At 34.7% G+C, this 22,433-nt stretch overlaps 1 protein-coding gene across 1 annotated transcript in view; it reads right to left on the bottom strand.

The window, feature by feature from the left end:
• Positions 1–9,028: 9,028 nt before the first annotated feature.
• CEP120 (centrosomal protein 120kDa) overlaps positions 9,029–22,433 on the bottom strand; it is a 32,872-nt gene continuing 19,467 nt past the window's right edge. Inside the window, exons 14-17 of the mRNA XM_010291132.1 lie at positions 21,762–21,884; positions 20,223–20,321; positions 9,951–10,096; positions 9,029–9,269 (exon numbers count right to left, since the gene is read on the bottom strand). Coding sequence (XP_010289434.1) covers positions 9,029–9,269; positions 9,951–10,096; positions 20,223–20,321; positions 21,762–21,884 — 609 coding nt within the window. The remainder of the gene's footprint in view (positions 9,270–9,950; positions 10,097–20,222; positions 20,322–21,761; positions 21,885–22,433) is intronic.

Below are 22,433 nucleotides of genomic sequence, written 5' to 3' on the forward strand. Positions count from 1 at the left end.
GTAAAAAAATCAGGAATTACTAGCTATGAATTCGCAAGAGTACTTGTTATACACGAGAGAAAAAAAAAGCGGCATATTTTAAAGAGCACTTCTCCCTGGAATTCAAGACCAGACAAAGATTTAGCCTGTTTTTTAAATTTAAGTCTGGTGGAGCAACATGTCATATCTTGGACATTGACAACAAATCAGCCTTTATTCAAGTGTGAAAACTAAGGCATAAATTGCCGGCTGCCTAGCTCTCAAAACAATGTCACATTACAAGAAATGTGATATTTTGAAGAGAAACAGGAAAAAATTTATCAAAGTTTTTGTTATTATTGCATTATCCTCCCGCTTGATCTACTAGCTATAGATACTTGGTGTCTGCTTAAGTGCTTTCCATTCTTCCCATAAGCAAATTCTGGTTGAAGACCATATATCATTTTACTCTTGATCACTGCTAGTCTCAGTACCTCATTACAGCAGAGCACTTTTTGAAACTGAGCTATAGCCCAGATAAATGATTGTATAAAGTTTTAAATAAACATACAACATTTATGTTATGTTGTTTCACAGGGATGATTTATAGTCATTTTCTTCTTCCAGTCCTGAGCTCTGGACATAAAAGACACTGAGCTCTCTGCTGTTTATCCAAGTTAAATCCTCTGTTTGTTCTGCATAAGCGTTCTTGATTCTTTAATATATTGCAGGCTTTAGCTTCAGGTTTATTCCCTCTGGGATGGTGGAATTAGATACATTAACTGACAAAGATAAGGTACGGACATTGTAGCTTAATAGCCATTAAAATAGATACTGTGATAACCAAAATGGAGCTAGAAAAGGGAGTTGAGGTTGTGACATTTAAAAAATATGTATTTATGAGACTTAGAGGAGTAAATTCAAGATTTCAGAAATCTCCATAAGGAAACCCCCAAATGATGGTGGGATTTTGTTTGGTTGGTTTTTATTTTGTAAGGATATGAAGATCAGAAATGGAAGTTATTGTGAACCAGGTTGCATGTTGCCTCTCATGTCCCCAGAGACAACTTTGTTTCTTCTTACTAAAATGACGTTAGATAATTTGGATACTGAGCTACTGAAATCCTGTTCTGTGCTACAGAAAAAAATTAAGAAAGTGCTCTCAGTTAAGTAAGTGTCTCTGCCTTAAGAAAACCTGGGTTTTCTTTTTGTTTACCATGTTCCTTCTTTCATTTAAATACACACACATATATATATATGCGCACAATCAAACCGTATAGGGATAGCCTGTTTACTTCATACTGCTGTTCTTCATTGTAGCCTTGTTCCTCTATTAAAAAAAGCAGACAACGCTAAATGCCTGTTTTCTCTTCTTTTGGGATCTTACACAGAACAAATTTTGAGCTAAGCCTACTAGAAGTTGCTTTAGTTTGACTTAATTCTTAAATTTTTGTGTAAAAACAAAATGTTAGCATTTAAAGACCTAATGTTTGACACAGAAGAAAGATTTTAAGAATTACAGTCTTTAATGTGACATACCCTAAATCATCTCTTACCACAGTATAAAAGTTAAGCTAAGATTTTAGAGGCCCTAAATGGACTTTCATTTTTTTTCTAAGTCAGGATTAACTGGTGTATAAGTAACAGACTGGGTGCTTTCACTGCCAAAAATTATCTAACTAGAAGTTTGAATCTGGCAGTATAAACAGCAGCCCTGCCTGTACATACAAGCTTGTTATTTTGTGGTACACAATTTGGTATGTTGTCCGTGCTCTGTAACAGATTGCATTCCATAAAGCATGAAATGCATTTTTATCTGAAACTTGAGTGGTAAAATAAGCAGCAAGCAAAATAAAGACATGGGCAGTAATTTTTTTTTTTTTTTTACAAGCATTTATTTTAGCTAAGATACTTTCCTTTTATAGTGGTGGGATATTTCCACGAGTAATGGCACAGTTGTTGTGAATGATTTTTTCAATGAGCAGGAAAGGAAGGGCAAAGAAGAAAACTCAAAAAAAAACCTCAGCTCTTTGTGAAAGACTGCTTAAGTATGCATAAAAACTTTTTCAAAAAAGAAAAACTAATTTTCTGTAGAAGCTGCTTTTTAAAAAATAATTACATGATCAAGATTGCTTTCCACATAAAGTCTAGAAAGTAACATGTAATTTCTCTGCATATTTAACTACCAATTTTTTTTATTATTCATTGTAAACAAACCACCCCAATCTATTCGTTTGCTGGTGAAATCTACTATTCTCTTCATCATATGTAGAGATGGCACTGGGCATCCTGCTCAGCAGTGGCCACTTGGTTTCACAGCATTTGAGAGTTACTTCATTAAAGGTTCGCCTCCCCCCACCTTCACGACTTACTTTGAACAGTATCTGGCTTGTTTGTTAGGATAATAGGGATTTGCTTTTATTAGTATTTCAATACTAGTAAGTCACAAAATGATTTTCCTGTAAAAGTTTTCACTAAAACCCTCACAATTACTTATTTGCTCAATAGATGGGATATGGCAAACAATGCTTGACCTTTTCTCTTCCAAACATTGTAACAACCAAGCATTAACTAGCTATTCATCAAAGCTTCAGTATAATGAGGAATCACCTTCATCTTACCAAGAGACACACAAAAGTAAACAGTACTGCACCATACACGTACAGCCTTGTTTGGGGCAGGCCCAGAATTTGGTATTTTGCCTTTTTTCTGCCCTCACCAAGTGATTTTATTTAATTCACCTCTTAACAAGAAAATTAACCCAGTCTTTATTGGAAGGCTGCAGCCCTGGATTCCCTTAATTTCCCTAGAAATTAGGGAGTTAAACATAAGGATTGAAGTATTTTTGCCTTTTTTTTTTTTTTAAGTTTTTGGTTGAACTGCTAATTAGCCAGAAGAATTAAAGATACTGATTTATCTAACCAAAAAAGAGCAAAATGAATAGCTTGTACTCATTTGCTGAAGAAGCATCCCAGTAGAAGCCAGTAACTACCCCTTTTAGGGCATTAAGACAACCGTATCCAGCACAGATATTCTGAGTTTAAAGCAGTTTGTGAATCACTTACACAGAAAAGCTTTTCCCACATTATTCTCATTTTGCTGATAGGAAATGGAGGCCCAGAGCCCTGTTAAAGATCACTCAACACCCTTATGAGCAAGACGGGCAGAGAAACCACAGACTTGGTGCCCAACCCTCTGCTTACCAGTGGGAGCCCCTTCATGAGTGATTCAGGAAAGATTTTGCCACGTTGCGCCAAGTACTGCAACACAAGCTTTTGGTTAGCGTGGCAAAGCATTGCTTTTCCCTTAAGAAGTGTTGAGAGATAATGCCTTCTAAGATGCCCTCCTTGGTAAGCCTACCTATTTCTACTGAGGTTGTTACAAGCCATTTGCATTAATGATGACATATGTAAATGAAATAGGAATCAGTAGCATAAAAATGTTCCTTCTCAGGTAAAACTTTTAAGACCATTGTAATGATTTGCTGTATATATGCAACAAGAAGACACAGTCATGGAGTAAAAAAAAAAAAATCCATCTGTTCTGCCAAGGTGTAGTAGGATGGGCCATGTAGACTGCACTGTAGAGGCATATAAGCATGTTGCTGAGGTGTGCAAGTTTTTCCACAAATAGCAGTGCCCTGTCATGGAGATATATCTATGAAAATAGACCTATCAATTCCTTGTGGTAGTGGTGTGGTCTGGCTTCTGGACATTCTGCTTAATTTTTACATTTATTTTGGGTTATTAGCCCCATTTCTTCAGTGCAATGATTGGATTATTATCAGAAAAGTCAGGATAAAACAATCACCTGGAGTATTTAAAACATCATATGCATTCACATTCAGGAAAAATGCAGTAAAAAACGTTACCACTACACAAGCATCAAAAATGTTGTAGTCCAAACACCATATCCTCTACATCACCAGAACAGCTCCTGGAGAAGCATGTAGGCCCTGTGGTTTATACCAAATATGCATGGATATTCATGAAAACATAACTGCAGTATTGGCTTACAGTGCTGGCTGTAATAACAAACCATTAAGTCGTCTTACTTATTTGCATGAGAAGCATCCTATCAACTTCATGCCTGGGACTCAAACTTCACGTGTGTGTCTGATTACAAAGCAAGTAATGGCTTATGGTGCCTTTCAGCCCTGATCTGGATTACCTATTGTATTACAATATTAATCTTGTTGCCAAAAATAGCCTTCTGAGGCAAACATACTGATGGACTGGTCTCCTGTACAGCCAACATCTCCTAACACGAGATCAATAACATTATTTTCTGTATCTCCAGAAGTGAAAAAGACAAAAATTACCCTCACTTATGCTAAGCTGTTAAGAAAATACAAAAAATGGTGAAGAATTACCATCATCACTTAAACCTAAATTCTACAAAATATTTATTAGCTTGATTGCCTGCTCAACTCAAAAAACAATGATTTAATTTTGCTGCCCTATTTACATTTGTATTTGTAACACAAAAGTTATGACAGTGATAGTAAATCATAGTCCTCCCACAACGATTTTTACAGGGTTTTTTTCATAGTACAGCTTTGAGGAATCTACAATAACTGTTGAAACAGTATTAGGCTGTGGACTGTTCTACTAGACTCCATCTGCCCCAGTAAACTCACTCTAAATCTTGGGTGTCTTGGTAACTGCACTGAAACCCTTTGGTCAAACATCCAGGAACACTACACTTCCACAATCATCTACTCTCTATGTATATTGTTAGAACAAAACTTTTTGTAGTAATACATAAATTGTTTTAAATGCTGTCAAGCTATTAGAAGTATTTCACTTGAAAAGGAATACTGGACTACAAAGCGGTGGGTGTCACTTTTCCAGAAGCATTATTAATGGGGACTCTTTTAGTCTTTGGTGATGGGGAATGACAGGCTGTAATGTTCCTTCAAGTTAAGAATAGAAAATAACTGTACTTGCAAGAATTCAATTACTCTGCATTAAAGCCACCATGGGGTTACTGTACATTTATACATCAGAAAGTCAGTAAATTATTTTTCTATAAATTAGTCTCTCGAAGTTGACTTTTTTTCTTTCTGTTCTGAATGCCAAACTCCTGACTGCTCCTCCACCACAGAGACTTCATATCTGGATAGCCAACATCTGTAAAAACATTTCTAATGAAAACACTACTAATACAACCCCCTGGAGAAACAAATGAAATGAGATCTAAGTATGCAGCCGCCTTTCTACGGTTCTGTCTTGAACAATAGCAGGGATAGTGCTTCCTATCCAAGACTTGACACAGGTCATGATCATTTAGGCACAGTAGTAGCAAAATAAATAATTGCATAAATATGTAATAACTGGTATAAATGCTTCAGTAGCACTTAGAAGATATGATAAAGGACTTCCGTCTTTAGTTGTGCATTAAGGTTTATCTCTGGATGGAACGGAGAAGCATTTGAACTGCAGTGAGGGAGAACTATGGATTGAATACTTGAAAGCTCAGTGCCAGACATAACATTGCTTCTTTTCTGCAACAGCAGTTTTGAAAACGTATTAGTGTTAAAAGTGTTGGATAACTGCTAAAATATTACAGAACCAGTGGTTATAGCTTCCCCCCAAAAAACAATATACTGGAAAGATAATAATGTAACTATTTAAATAATCTCAATACAAAGAAAAACAGTGCTGTCTTATTTTTAAAATAATTTGTCATTTTTTTTCATAATACATTCCACTGCTTAAGTAAATAAAAATTCAGAGGCAATTTTTCTGATAAACAGTCTAACAAGTTAACAGGGAAAAAAGGTCCATTTCTTTGTAACAGTTCTCAAAATCTCAGCTAATGCTCTGTATCAAGGTGTATAAACATTACATCCAGATTTGCTACCTGACTTTTAAACATGTACTAAATAATTTGAGGCAACTCTTCGGTAGTAAAAATCATAATACCAAGTCCCCTCCACTGCAAGAATAATTAACACAGAGACAGGAGTGCATCCTCTGGCTCAAGATTATCAGAAAAAAGAACAGTGTTTCTAAATGCCCTCATTTTCAGATGGGCTAGTGCTTTTCTTTTAAAAGACTATATTGGACAAATACAAGATATAATCAAAGTTTCCTTATCCAAACCCACTGCAAGTTCTGGGCCTGAATTGCAAGGCAGATGAAAGCTGGAATTTATTTGGCCATAGAACAGCTCCCAGCCCCTTCTCTCATTTACTAATTGTTATGGGCATTTGAGTTCACAGAAACATACTGGTAAGAGTAGTTATTTTGAAATAATTCCATCAACCAGTGAAATCTAGGTGCACTAAAATCAATACCAGGCATTTGCCAGAATGCCAAGAGGGCCTATCTGTTGCTCCTCTTGCCACCTCCTTTTCTAAGGTGTACAGAACCAGGACTGAACCCACAAATACAGGTTTTGTTTCCAGCAGTCTTTTTATGCTGGGTAAATTAAAATAAACTCTTTATCTCATGCATCTGTTTCAAATGACATTTCTTTTGTCATGAAGAGAGATGAAGATAAAAATTTTAAAAGATTTTTGATTAAAAAGTGGTATTTGGTCTTTCCACTGAATAGCTACAACATTTAAAAAGGGTTTTAAGGCAATAAAAAGGCAAATGGAACCCAACAAAAAATATTTTTAAAAAGATCATATTGAGCTCGTCTCTGCTATAGGTATCTACTACAAACAGATTTTTTCTACCGTACTTCAGACTGAGGCATATAGACAAACTGTGCTGGAAAAGAAAAAGAAATTGAAGCATTAAACTTGAAGTATCATTCATTTTCTCATTCTAATACACACAATGAACCCTAAGGGTAATAATTGTAACAAAATAAATGCTAAATAAGTTTTTTAATAATCACAAAATTCATGCTTCTCACTTATAAGTAGTGATCTTTCAAATGCCAAAATGGAACCAAACAGCTTAAATTATCAGGCTTATAAATGTTTTAAAATTAAGTGTTCTACCTTTTATTTTACTTAATACTTAAGATATACTAGAAAGACAACACCCAGGCAGTTTCTTTTTAAACCCCACAGCAATAGCCATGGAAGAGACTCAATTAGAAATTATAAAGTGAAATTAGATTTGAAAGTGAACTTGTCAGTTTTATGAATTCACACACTAAAGACCGTCATACTACCACAAATAGTAAACAAAACATTTCTGTTCAAATACATAGCCGAAAAATAAACACAAAATCCTTAATACTTAAAATTTCAATTTTATTTAATAAAGTAACACACCTGAAAAGTCATAGAATACCAGTTATAAAAAAATAATCACTAGTTATCAACGTTTAGTCAACACGATCCTCATGATCTTTAAGTCTAAGGCACCCTCCAGCGTTTGAAGAAGAAACTACACTTGTAGGAAGTGAGGAAGCATTTGAAAAGTGGCATGAGCAAGTCTTCCTGTCAAGACAGATGCTCCCTTATTTGTTTACAATAATTGCATACGACCATGGATCAGTGATATGACAACGCCATGATGCAAAAAACCCCTGTAAAATTACTTTTCATGTATTTGTATTGGATTTATGAAGGTGTCATTTGCTGTACTAGTGGAAAGGGATCTCTAAGCACACTCATTTGAACAATACAGTGAATGTGCAAAGTATTACAAAAACATTTCTTAAAGTCTGGTATTGATAAGTGATTAATTTCTCACAGAATATGATCTCTATGTTTATACAGCTTTCTTGAAACTTTTCTAAGGAGCCTAAACTAATAGTTTATTTAACAGGAGACAGGCTGATGGTAGAGAGGAGGCAAAACAATGCACCTAGAGGCAAAGTCAGATACAATATAAGAAAACCCCACATTCTATAATTAATACCATACAAACCAGGAAGGCCACATGTATACAGCTGTGGTCATGGAAGTCCACTGATTTTAAGTAAAAAAAAAGAATTTTTGTATTGGAAACTTTGCTTATCCTACAACATTTTCAGTACTTGAAATTGAAACAGAAACATTTGTGCCTACAGGACAGACAAAAATACCTATTGCAAGAACAGTGTTGTCAGTTAATGTTATGATTTTAAAATTACTGAAACAGAATGAAGGCTGGAAACCAAAACCTTTTCAATTGTGATTATGCACAAGCTAACATTTCTTGCATATTTCTCTTCTGGCATTTAAGTCCTGCAGACTATGCCCTGTTCATACTTCCACAATCAAATTGTATAGAAGGTTTTGTTTACGTGGTAATGAGATTACATTCTTTGAAATATATGTTAAGTAACTGCAAAGTGGTTAGGTCTCAATTAAGGAAAACATCTTTACTTAGAAAAGCTCTTGTTTTATGTATGTATTCAGAATTTGAAGTGTACAAATGCACTGAATTAGTGCTTAAAATATCATTCCTCATTAGGGATGGATTTAAGAATGCATGTAGATTTCTGCACTAAGTCTTTACCCTCCTGGGTTTACCCTTAAAGGCCGATGTGCAAAACTGTTAGGGCAACAAAGGGATTTTCATCATGTATAATAATTGATTCAATTTCAGTTTCATAAGGTTTGAGAGTTTTTCCACCCACACTCAAAACCTTGTCTCTTATTTACTACAAAACTTATTTTTCTTAACTACACTTGAAGAAGAAAAAAATTGATTAGCTTGTGATTTAGTAAAAAGTGACATTTGGTCAGTGCTGCACTTCAGCTCAGAATTAAGAGTTCTATCAGGGAAAACAGCTGATGTCACTTCTCCCTAGTATAGCTGAAGAGATCTTCTTAAAAACTGGCCAAAAAAAATCTTAGAATATTAAAAATAGTACAAATAAACCTATCCAGGGTGATGCAAAAAGAGGTAGAAAACATTTCAGAAGAACGTACACACGATAAATATATTTACACATATATATGCATGAGTATAAAAAAATAAAAAACAGCCATCACTCACATAAAACTTACAACTGTGCTTAACTTCACATGTTGCAAATATTTACATTGACTTCAAAAAGAGCTAATAATAGTGTGCAAAATTAAGCATGACCTTAAATATTTCACAGAGTTAAGTAGTTTATAAAAATCAGTCAGTTTAAATTTTGGCTCTTTTTAACAACTTTTTGTATGTTTTTATTTAGTGGTGTTCCTTTTCGCAATAGCTTCTCTGATTTGACGATCAAGTTCACTTACAATATGGTCTTCGTGGTTATATACTCCTGTTCTCAAAAGGGTATCCCTCTCTTCTATCAGACGAGAGAGATAATCATCCATGTTCTCATTTAATTTTCTAGAACGAAGACTATCCACTCTACCAGCAGAATTATCTCTAACATCTTGCAATTGCTTTCTCTCTTCTTCTTGTTGCTTTAGTCTGTTGATAAAACAGAGAGAATCAAGATGAACCATATTCAAAATCACTATGATTATTTTCATATTAAGTCTTTATCTACTGAAGTAGTTAGTAACATTAAAAAAGAATGTATAAAAGGTAACAAATTATCCTCTCTCTAGGGAAAAACAACTATAAATAAAAGAAATGTTAATATAATACTTAAATTCTAACAATACCTTCTCTACATGCATACATAACTATAATACTTGCTACCAGGGCTCCTATTTTGATGATGCAAACAGCACTCAAACTAAAAGGGTTCAACATGCAAAACTACTGCAGACAGTTTTTGGAGGACAACATTAGATAGATTTAAATTTTTAATGTACTCAAAATATGAGTAGTACATGCCTCTTTCTTTTCCTAATGCAACGGTTATGCTTAGACCTAAAGGTTTAAAATAGAAAAAAGCCTGGTACTGCACAACTATTACCACAACATAAAAAACAGGATACAGTGGCTTTAAAACAGGGATTTGCTATACTGGAGTATTGTTGCATTTTATAAATGTGCTATCTTTACCTAAGGGACAGTAAACTGTGTTCTTTCATGGACTGAGAGACAATTACAATCTTGATTTAACAGAACCTTCTCCTGTTTTAAGGCAGACTGCAAGAAAAGAAAGAGGGCAGGGAAGGAACCTTACAAATGCTTTTATACCTGTTAAGTTCATTTCGGATATCCTCCAGCTCTTGTCGCTCTGTTTTCCCCAGCTCTTTTTCTTCTGCTGCCAAATAACGCAACCTCATGTGCTCCAGCTCTTGTTGCTGCTTTTTAAGGTGAGCCATTGCATTTTCTTGTTCACGCTAAGGTGGGAAGGGGTGAAAACATAACTCAGTTGACTATATGATTACATGTAAAAGTGCTAATTATAGTGACATGAACAAAACTTCAGGAATGAAGTCATGACAGTTAAGACTCCAGCAGTATCAGAAATACAGGGGTTAAACAGAACGTCTTAGCTATTCATATCTATAATGCAGTAAGACCAGTGACTATCACAATTGCAGTAAACCTGTCCAGGCTGGATCAGCTGAAGCCCAGTCACAGATTAATAAGTGGCAAAAGTTTTACAAACCCTTTTACAAACTCTGGCTTAAGCTGGTAAACATGAACACCTCCCCACCCTCGACTTATACTTGTGCAACTGCTCAAGATACTGAGATTTATTCCTTTGCTACATGGTATTTTAAGTTGTAACTTTTGAGAAACAAAAACCAGAAAAATGCTAAATAGCTGCAGGAAACTTCCATCATCAGCCCTATAGAGCCTAACATCAAAGCTTCAAGAACTACTCTGAAATTGGCAATTTGTGATTAAAAAATAAGTCTTGAAGACAAAACTGTGGTAAGGTTTCCTTTCACATTTGTCTAACTCTACGCAAAACCTTAGGTAACTTATTCTGTGGATTTAATCCAATTAATCTACCCATTCTAAAAGTTTACTTGGTTCTATCTTTATTTTTTTTAAAAAGTTCTATACAGACACTGCAACAAAACTAGGGTTTCAGTCCACTGCTGCTTTGTGACATTAAAGTGTCTTAATGAGAAGTGTGGTCCTTTCTCCACTTGTTCTCGTCCCAGTCATTTTCCGTATGACCTTGTGCACTAACTCAATACAGTCAGTCTTACACTTAGAATGAGACAGAAGACCTGAGGTAAAATTGCATTTCTTCCTGTAGTTAAAAAATAAGGCAGGAGCTTACACAAACATCCTGGATCTAGACACTTTGTAAAGTGTAAGGTTACCTTTGTAATTTTGACATTGCTTTCATCTGAAATATTTGATTGGTAATACAATCAGTTTTATATTTATTATAAGGGTAAAAAAAAAAAAGACAATTCTTTGGTATGTGTGAGTATATTCGTTATACAGTCAACTTAATATTTAGAAGAGTTTAGTCAGGCAGTTTCCTGAATCTCAGTTCCCAGCATCTTAAGCACTCCCTGTTGATGATCAATAAGTGATAAGAAAATCTGAATTTCATAAGGAACTGGTTGATGTGAACAAACAATGCAATAGAGAAATACCTGACAAGAAATCATAGCATGTATGTGACCCAAAATACTTAATTTTTATACCAAAACCAATATACCAGCCAGACAAATTAGATGTTAGAGCTGCAGTGAGACAGGCCAAAAAGCCTGAAGAACAACTTGTTAAAGGTACATACGAATAATAAAACCAGAAGCAGGAATCCTGCAAAAGAGTCTACAGCTGATAGAGGACCAAAGTATAAAAAAAGCACTCAGGGAAGATAATGCCACAGTGCATCTTTCCCCATCAAGAGTTCACTGCAGAAGAACATTCCTATGTAAGCGGCACCCTTTTTTATGTGGGACAGGTTTGAAGAACTGTCTCAGACTGAAGTAGAATAGGTTTTAGAACAGGAATCTACAAATACATGTAGCAGATATTAAGCAGTCACTACAGCCAGCTAATATTTATCCAAGAGTTTCAATCTCTGGAAAAATTCAAACACAAAGTCATAAGACTAACTGGAGGTGTAATCAGTCACCAAAATTGGTGTTGACACCACAGGAATAACTATTTCCCTATTTTTTATCTTATTCTTTCTTTAAAAGAGAGGCCTTAGGAATATCCAGGAACTACCAGCAAGACTTACTTCACCGTGGCCAAATTGGTTGAAACCATAACTAAAGCCAAAACTAATAGGATGTGTGGGTACACCAGGAAGAATGAATCCAGTTTGTGTAAAAAAGTCACCTTTCCAACTGATATTAAAAAAACCAAACCCATAACAAAACACCACACCAAAGAAGCCACCTACAACCAAACACAAAACTAAGCTGTCAAAGAGAAAGTCAGCTCAGATTACTCAGGGTTTGGAAGACAAGAAAAAGGATAGCAGTTGATCATTTCCACAATAGCAAGAAGGTAGCAGTGGACTCCACAAGAATCTACTCATACATTCATAAATGAGGAAGTCATTCTGGAATAAACAGTTTGCTGTGATACAAAATTATTCAGTGGGGAAAAAGTGAATGTGAAAGAGTGGGATATTACGGGGACAAAATTATGAATTAATTTGAAAACTAAACAGATAAATTAAGAATACATCCACTGATGTCTGTTAAGCACATCATGAGCCAGCGGTTGCATTCAGGCTGTCATCTTTAAGTAACTAACTAAGGGCAGCTGGAGGATATTCCAAGTTATCAAAGCCAGGTTTCTAGATCTTGTGCATCTACTGATGGCCTCTGTATGGGCTAGATTGATACTTCACATCAGTTGGCCAGTTTGGTTTTTTCCACCCAATGAAAAGCACTGGCTGAAAGTCAAAACTAAGCAAATTGCAGCTAGAGACATGATTCAAGTTACCAAATCACTGGAAATTAATCACTTCAGCAATACACCAAACATGTTAGGAGCTTCTTAAATCACAGAATGTTTTCAATTTAGATAGACATTTGTATTTCAAAAAAATGCTACAGATCAAGCATTACTGTTGAAGTTATTTAACAAAGAAAAGACAGAGGATGCTTTTTTTTTTTATAAAGTTCCAGAGAGTATCACAATAGTATTCTCTGGTTTCCAAATATCTGGATAGGCAACAGCATCCAGACAGTAAAGCCAAATTTCAAGTATACAACGGGCTACAAGGAGGAATGAAATTATCTAAGCTATTTCGATAGTTGTACTTAAGAGTTGTTTGCTTTTCTAAAATGCAGGTAGAAGGCAAAATGCTGAGCATGTCTCAAGGAAGTTGTACTTAGGTTGGTATCAAAACAGTACAAGTAAATAAGTAAACAGCAAATCTGATTATCTCAGTTACCCCAAATCTAGAAGACTGAGGACATTCTAATATTTACTACTTCTGGAGGCCATCCCTGTTCTTGGTGCTCTCATATCTCCTAAATTAAATCCTTTTCAAAATGAAGCAAGTTAAAATCTTGCTGTGTTTCAGGGGAAAAAAAAAAGATATTAATACCTTAAGGCAAACATGAGACCTAAAGTTTTGAGTATGTTACATCCCCTTTGTAAAGTTCTATTTAATCTCAGGTGAGGAGTTGTTGCCCTCCTCGTACATGTAGAACAAGTCTAGAAATTTCTACTTGTCTGTCTCTACCGCTAAAGAATCCAGTAATTCAGTCTGGTGACTAGCTACTTTTCCTGATTAGACAACAAGTCTAAAGAAACTTGCTATACATATCCCTGTAGTAGATACAGTACAGCCTGCATATCCAAGTTCTGGTTTTGGAATTAAGTTGTTTAGTACAACCTGGTTTTCCTGTTGACATTAACAGTGGTAAGAGTTTTGCAGGCCACACAATAAGTTATGTAAGAATGCAATTTACAAGCAAACTGCCTCATCTGTAAGAAAAAAAACACTCATTACTGTGAAGGATGAAGCTGACATCCTCCTCTCCGACGATAACACAAATGTAAATCTTTTACAGAGGAGAGGACTTCGCCATTATCTCTTTTTCTAGCCTTTCTACCCATGCTGATTTTAATACATGATTAGGTTCAGTCCAATGCATTGCTGCAGATTATGAAGAAATGATTAATTTTAGAAAAAGTTTCCTTGCTCTGCAGTTCAGTTTATTCATGCTCTAATTGTCCCATTTTAAACTAGGACTACTGTCATGGGAAGCTGGGGTATTAATATAAGTCTGTCAAATTCGTGTATCTCAGTAATTCAGTGAGAGATTTTTTTGAAGGTATGCTGGACAAATATCAACAGAAAACTAAGTACTGGAAAACTAATGCAAAACAGAGTAGCACTTATTACTAACACAGCAAGAGTGTAACAGGCCAGGAGAAAGTTACACCCCTGCCTACTAAGGAATGAGATTATAATGAGACATATAATAAACACAAATCATCAAATAGCTGTGGCTACACTGAATAGAAGTCTTCTAATCCAGTCCTTCAGTTTGCGGAGTGTATTACTCAGATCCATACGGAAAGATTTTGGAAGTGTTCTTACAGTTGCCGCTTCAGAAGACAGACATAACTGTGTGCTGGCACCTGGGAGTAGGAGTTTCACAAGTTGATACGGTAAGTGTTTTTGGCAGGAAAGTTCAATGATCCAGAGGTTTCTGCTTTTTAGCAACATGCTTACAATGGAAAACAGATAGCAAAAAGGCATTTTAAACTCAAAGAAAAAGTATACATTAGAAGTAGTACATATATTGAAGGTTAATAGAACAAAGTCCAAAGCTCAATCAGGCCAGGAAGAAGACCAAATATTCCTAATGCTTTCCTTCTGATCACAACTGATCTCATTTAATACCTTGGTCCTTTATGCCCTCACTGAACTAGTTAGTTTCAGAACCATAAGGTTTTTTGATTAAGAAACAGCTTTAGTGATGTTTAATAAAACCAACAAAAGTACAGAAGAGGGAATGATGCAAAAGCCAAGGTGAGATGTAGGAAAAGAAAGGCTTTCCTGGAGAATCCTTTGTTCAGTTCCTGTTCCTTTTCATGTTTTTCTCTGGGAAAAGTGTCTGTTAAAAAAAATGGAAACAATCCATTTCACTGGTGAGCATGCTCGTTGCTCACGATAATATCCCTAAATCCGCAAGGAAGTAAGTTTGAATACAAAGAGTGCTAAATTCTCCTTTTCTCCACAAAGGAGAAAAACTCTTATCAGTACATTTTGTCTCCAAGTTAATGTTGGGTAGGACTTCCTTACAGATACAGTTGATTAGAAATTTAATTTGACTATTAATACAATTGTGATGTAAACATGACAAATATTTGGCATTTCCTTGTTTGGGAGGGGTGAGGGAAAAGATGAGATGGATTTTAGTCCTGTAACAGTTAAAGTGAAGAATTTCTGTAGCATGCCATGCCATGACCCTGAATGCACTTAATGCATTTTAACACAATTAATATTAAATTAAAAAAATAAAAGTCAACATTTGCTGAGGCAGGATTTCCCTAGCATTGTTTCAGACAGCCCACCTTGGAAAAAAAAGACATGAGAGCAAGTGAGAAGGGATTCTGCAGGTTCATTTATGATGGATCCTGTGTGTAATTTAAGTCACACACTTCATACTCCTTGATTTTCAATGTCTTTCCCAGCATTAGTCTTTGACTCCTTTAAGACTGTCATAACAATTTGTAGGGTACATAACAGCAAACTTGTTTTATGTATACCATTCATGGCAGAGCAACAGACACCCATTTCCTAATAATCCATCAATACAGGAAGATGGCAAAAAATTTACAATAGTTGTTTGATAAGAAGTGAGGCATGCTGATTTTGAATTAATTTATATACAATTTTCTTATGGTATGTTGAGAGACCATAAAAAGACTGTCTTTTGTTGTGTTGAGAGAGAAGGAAAGATTTCTTATTCATCACAGTGATGAAACTGGTGCCACTTTATCAGGGACAGTCAGGTATTAAATTCACTTTTTTCCCTATCACACTTCAACAACCCAAGCACTTTTTTCTTTAACCAGAGAAGGAACCAAACTACTGCATAGTGATACTTGAAATGTAGTAGAAGTTACTGCAAGATCTTCCAAAATGGACAAATATTAATAAAACACTTCTGCACATTTACAGTACTAATTGAGCAAAGTCTAGTGTTTCTAAATGCTCTTATAACATCTTCATTTTATTCTGTGTGTACTTAAACTGTTATAATTGAATACAAAGTATTTTTTAACTCTACCTCATGCACACAAGTTTATATATACTCACACGCTTAAAATTCTCAGTCAAGACTTTCTGACACACTTCACATTTTCAGAGAGAATATGCTCCTATAATATATCCTGAAGTAAGGAATATTTCTGACTTATTCCCAACTGCTTTTTGTAGCCAGTCAGGCTGTTTTAAACCTTAATAAGAGCTATTAGAATTTTAAATTTTAAACTTTTAGAATGCTGCATTTTTAAATTTCAGGTAAGGGAACACATCAGAATCATCAGCTGTGTGACTAAAGACAGCTTGTGGATAGAAGACACACTAGAAACTCAGAACACTTGGAAACTTTAATCTTGCATCACCACCTAAGTATCATCATAGTGAGGAGCCACAGATGAAACAAGAGTAGCATGTGTGAATTATTCTGAAAATTACTTTTGCAACATACTCTGTTGGCCCAGGTACCTTGTCCTCCACTACTTTCTCAGTAGTGCTAGTCATGATATTCCTTTTGCTTACTTTCTTTTCTCCCCACCCCCCCTCAGTAAAACTTATCACCAATAATTCTTTCTCTCATTAATTTGATATTTTGCCATCCTCCTCTTAAATACCCATAAGCAAGACAAATCCAGTCCAAATAAAGCCACATACTAGTTATCAGATCATTTACTTCAATGTTTTATGGCTTTTCTTCATTGGTTTCCATCTCTAATGTAGGGCTTGAGACACGGAATACTGCTTTAGGAGCTCACATGGTGGGATTTTCAATCGTGTTTTGAAACCTATGGTACTACAGGAATATCAGCATTAAATGAAAATTAACCAGTAATAAAAACCCCTCAAAATCTCAATTATAATCAGATCATAAAAGAATCCCTGTATGCCACCAGGTGCTCTAGTTAAGAGGCTCTTCAATCAAGGAAGCACAATCTTTATTTTGCCATAGCTGCCTATAAATCCAAAAGGGAGATGTAAACATACATACACTAGACTAAACAATGGCTAAATAGCAGCCACTATTCACTCTCCCACTCACACATACCATGCAAGTCTGTGGGAAAAACTTACGATTGAAACTAAGGAACTCAAGTAAAGTTTTCTGAAAATAACCCAGAGCTGACAAGTCAGTAGGAGGGCCTGGATGGTTTCAAGACACAGTTTTTAAGCAAGACTTGGACCCCCAACTATTTTTTTTTGTGTGCCTTTTTTTTTTTAAACAAAGATTTACATCCCATCCTTGGCTAAATTACTTATAAATTTATCAAGTTAATTACTCAGTGCATAAGCAAGACACTGGACAAGACAAAGTGAATGTCAGCCAGCTAATATGGTCTATATTGTTTTAAACAAATGCACCAGTGCTGGATTGAAGAGATCCGTAGGGCACAAACACATTAGAAGAATTAAAAAATATTTCCCCCAGAACACTGAACAATGTATGCATGTACATTACGAGATTTTGGTTGTCTAGATTATAACAGATATTATCAACTGCTGAAAATGATATTTCTGCCAGCTTTGATCTTTGTTTTGATACATTGTTTCTTGCACTCAGACAGGTACTAAATTTAGCATGTAAGATCTCTTTAAACATGTATGTAATTTTGTGTAAATGGTTTGATTGCTCTAAGAAATTAAGGTCACATACATAAAAACTATGGAAGTCTCATTTGTTTAGCATTGAGATCTTCCAGTCAAACTCTGAAAGACAGCTTTTGAAATCTCTGGAAATTATAAAATCTACCGGGGTGCATAGATACATAGCTACCTTTTTGACATTTTTGTCTTCCTAAAGCTGAACAAGGGTATAATAAATGAAGTATTAACACAGACTCACACTGAGTAACAAAGAAGGAAGAAAAGTAAGCAGGGTGAAGTCTACTCTCACTGATCTTTATAAAGTTTAAATTCAGCTAACTTCTGTATTTAGTTAAGCACAGGTAAGCATGATGTATACGTGTCCTCATGTACTTAACATCTTTTTTGGTTACCACTGGCACTGTGTTTAGCATTCAAAATCCTAGACATGGAGAAGTTTAGAGCATTTTCTATTAACAGTCCCACACTTTCCTAAGTTATGTACTGCATATCTCATATTCTGCAAAATATAAAACCGCCACAGATGTGTGCTAAGAACTAGTTCCAAAGTAAAAGGAAACTTTTTAATTAAGGAAACATTGACTTTTATGGTTGCAATCAGAAGAGCATTTTACTAAATGCTTAGCCTGTAGATTATGCTTCTTTAATTCATAAATTGACTGTACTAGGTCACTTTTGAGTAATGGAAATCTCTGTTTAAACATTTTTTTGGCAATGGGCACAAAGCACTAGATCTCATTTCCAAGACTTACCAGCTGGGTTTTGTCATTAACATTTATTAACAATCTAAGATATGGCTTTCAGCGTCTAATCCTCACTACACAAATGTTTTGTATAGTTCTCTAGAGAGCTTTGGTGTGACAAATTACTGGCACAGATTACAGCCCTGTGGCTATTCACCAGAGGCAATGCAAAATTAACATGGTACTAATCCAATTTAAACAATAAATTGGTCAGACTATGCACAATTGCACAAATCATCTGAACTAAAGCAAATCTAGAATTCCTGAAGTAACAGTTTCCAAATTTATATTTAAAACACAGTAAATGGTTTTTGATCAGCTCTGCTTCAGCTTTTATTTGGCTCTTTAAAGTCACTTAAATCCTTTATCAATAGACTATAAAATGAAGCACAGGAGTATAAAAAACACAAGAAACTACTTCGAAAGGGTTTGTTCTGTATTAGAAAAGTTTTAGGTGCATAATTCACTGCACATGCCAACTTATTTTATGATTCAGACTTTCAGCAAGAGGGTCAGCTGAAACCATCTACATATGTTACTGAATTCAGATCATCAGGTCTACGGTGATGAAATTTGTAATAAAAACCTGATAGTGATATACACTAGTGTTAAATCTGGCAAGCAACAAGTTTCTCTTCTATTCTACAAGGTTTTTTGAATATGGCAGTAAGGAAAAATAGCCTGGACATTTCATGGCTGCTGAACAAATCTTACGAGAGGTAAGATTTATATTCTTCCTTCCATCATCTTATCAAGCATAAGAAAGTTTCAGAAATTGGAGAAGAGAATTTATGACTCCTTTTATCATTAGGCAAAGAACGACCACGAAGACGACAGCAAATAAAGATGAGTTTTTATTTATTAATAGTGATTATACAGCACATTCACTCTCTTCAAAGAGAAATACAGATTTAAAAAAGTAATTAGGAAAGGGTAGGCTGAGCTTCTTACTCTCAAAAAACAGAATACTCCTGCATAGGAGTGAAGTAGGAACTATAGTCCTTAAAAAAAAGGATCATTTTTCCTCAAGCAGGAAGTAGGTGTGAATACAGACAATCAAAACCTTTTAGTAAATTTGGACTCTGAAGCTTTACGTCTGTGTCAAGGTTTGTTCAGCATCAGGAATTAATGACTTATTAATTTGTTTCTCAAGGCCAATGGAAATGCTTGCCATTAAGTATACTGTTAGCTAATGTTTACTGTAATTCATGAAAGACAGGTGATGACAAATAACACATAAAGGCATATGGATTCAGTGAGGATGAAGCTGCTACTTCTGGAAGTTTGAACAGAGTATTTTCAAGTCATGAAATATGAATACATATATATGTGTATACATATTCTCATATATATGTATATACATTCTCATATATATATACACACACATGCACAAACAAGAGCTCTGTTAAAACACAGCAGTAAAAAAACATGCCATATTAGTATCAGGTTAGGATTTCTAGAAGCAGGATAAAGGAGTTTCACTTCCAGCTTAAATCTTCTGCACGTTTGTTTCCTTTTACAACATTCAGCAAACCTTACACCACTGTTTCTAAAAGTCAAGACTTGTTTCTCCTTTTTACCCTTCATTCCTTTTACAATTAAAGTATTGAATAGTTAGGACTGTAACTGACTAAGATGGTTGGGATGGGAACAAAATATTTTCTCTGCAAGTGCTGACTGAGCATTATTAGGAATGAGATTAATATAGTTTTTCTTTTTTGAATCATGCCTGCTTTTAGCTATGCTCACCTTCTTTGCAGACCTGAGCCTTCATCTTTTCTGAGTTCCATGTCAAACTTAAATGTTTTACACTGTCATTTTTGTAACAAGCATAGCTCAGAGCTTTAACTCTGCTAAGACAAACACTAATAAAATAACTGCCAGTAGTTAACAGTAATTATAAGTAGCTTCCAATAATACATTAACTTGGTTGTCTCATACGAAAAAAGGAAACCTGCATACCTGTTTTAACCTTGCAAGTTCTTTCAAAGCCCTTGTCCATTGTTGTTTGTAGTGGAGCTTTGACTTGGTAGCTGACTCTAACTTTCTTTCAAGTTCAACCTAAAAGCAATTAAAATCATATCAGCTGAAGCAATAACAGCAGTAACAATCACTGAAAGATGTATATATACAAAGGGTCTGGTTTAAGAAAAGTGTTTATGTAGTGTAACATACAACATCATCTAAAGCTGTTATATTATATAACATAAATATTATGGCACATGAACATTTTCTTGTTTAAAATATAGTCTTACTTTTATTGGATAGCTGTCTATACAAAAAGGAAAAGATTAGTTTTTAGCACTAAATCTGCTGACGTAATCTTTAAATTTAAGATTCTCAAATCAGCAACCTTCTCTGTCCCCCTTTTTTTTCCTTTTTTCAAAGTAAGATTATAAACATTAATTTAACAGAAACACTGATGGATAAATTTTTCCTTTAAAAGGTATGTAGATTTTTTTTCTTCCCTGCAGCTGATGGAAGATATGTACTACATTCTTTTCTCCAAAAGAGACATCTGTTCAAACCATTCTTTAAAATCTGTGTATCTACAGTGAATGTTTCATCTTAGTATCTAAATAAATATTTTTTGAAATGCTATACACTAAAAAAATTCATTGCATTCTGTACAAAAAGTTAGTATAAAAAGGCAAATGGAAACAATTATGAAGCACACAGAACACAGTAACCTAAAAATTGAAGTATTTAATTAACTGAGGCAGTGATATTTTATTTTAATCAGACAAAAATTATTTACCATTAAATTTGTGAATATCTTAAAGCATTGATTTTTTAAATAAAACTAACAAAAATAGAAAATCTAAAAAAATTAAGGTAAGAGTTTAGAAAGTATGTAGAGACAGAAACATTTTGAATCATTTGCTTGCATTATTACAAGTTATTCAACATACAGTAACATACAGACCAGCCATATAACTGTAAGTGCATTTTGTGCCAAGAAGCCTGGTCCAATTTTCTCCAGGTTATTTGGTCAATTTGACTCAAACCTCACAATAATTCTGAGCATAAAATGCCCATATCTGTGGTTTTAATTAAGCAAAATATCCTCTACTGAAAGCATGGTTTCTAAGAAATCAATTTGTTACAGTGATTCTATTCCACTGGTAAGTAACACAGTATCTTTTCAGAAACACTTAAAACAATGCACATAATGGAATACCAATCTAAATTAATCATCACAAAAACTTTGTATTTATTTAGCTTTATAAACAGAAAGCTCAGGGTCCCCAGCATAAATCACAATGGTAGTAATTTAAATATATGTTACTTCTTTCCTGCCTTAGCCTCTAACACTACTGCTTCCTCTACAGAAATAAGGCCTTATTTATGTCTGAATATTTGAAGTTTGAAGGAATTGTTGGAAAAAGTGAAACAAAAAGGACAAATTAAGCAGTTTATCATGCAAGATTAGTTTACATCTCCCTTACCAGTGAATGGACCATTGTGACAGTTTTTAAAGACCAGAAAAATCCAAGATACCTTTTCTAAAGTGAGAAGATTTATTTCCGATTGTAACTGGATTTCTGGTTTGCTACTTTGCTGTTCTTTGTATTGCTGGAACTCCTTCTCCAAAATTTTATGCTTATTATCTGCTTCATAAAGCTACATTAAAGATATCAAGATATAATGAAAGTTAGCAGAAAAACCTATTCACAGACAAAGAATTAGGTTACAGAACTTAAGTTACTCCTTAGTCCCTGGAACAAACATCGTACTGTCAATTATCTGATATAAAACAGACACTGAAAGCTACACATTCATAAATAATGATTTCTTGATGATGGCATACAGCAGTGTTATAATAGGAAGAGTTTTAAAGAGGATCTTTGCTCAGTACTGGAAAGAAAAAACCATGTCCTATCCTCATGTACAGAAGATCAAGATTTATAAACATTGCTGTTCACATTTCTAAAACAACTGGCAGAGGAAACACAGAAAACAAAACAATTTAGATTTACACACATATTTTAAAGGAAGCCAACAGTGTTATCTACTACATGAAGTTTTATTACTTACTCAATTTCACCAGCATAACTTGTTTAGGAATGTCTGGAAGAGGAAACAGCTAATACTTTGTACAGCCAAATAATGATTTAGAAGAAAGGCTGAAGTAGGACGACTTCAGTGACTAATGACTTAATGCTATGTGCC

The sequence above is a fragment of the Phaethon lepturus genome, unplaced genomic scaffold, assembly GCF_000687285.1.
Source record: "Phaethon lepturus isolate BGI_N335 unplaced genomic scaffold, ASM68728v1 scaffold54647, whole genome shotgun sequence".
NCBI classification, from domain to species: domain Eukaryota; kingdom Metazoa; phylum Chordata; class Aves; order Phaethontiformes; family Phaethontidae; genus Phaethon; species Phaethon lepturus.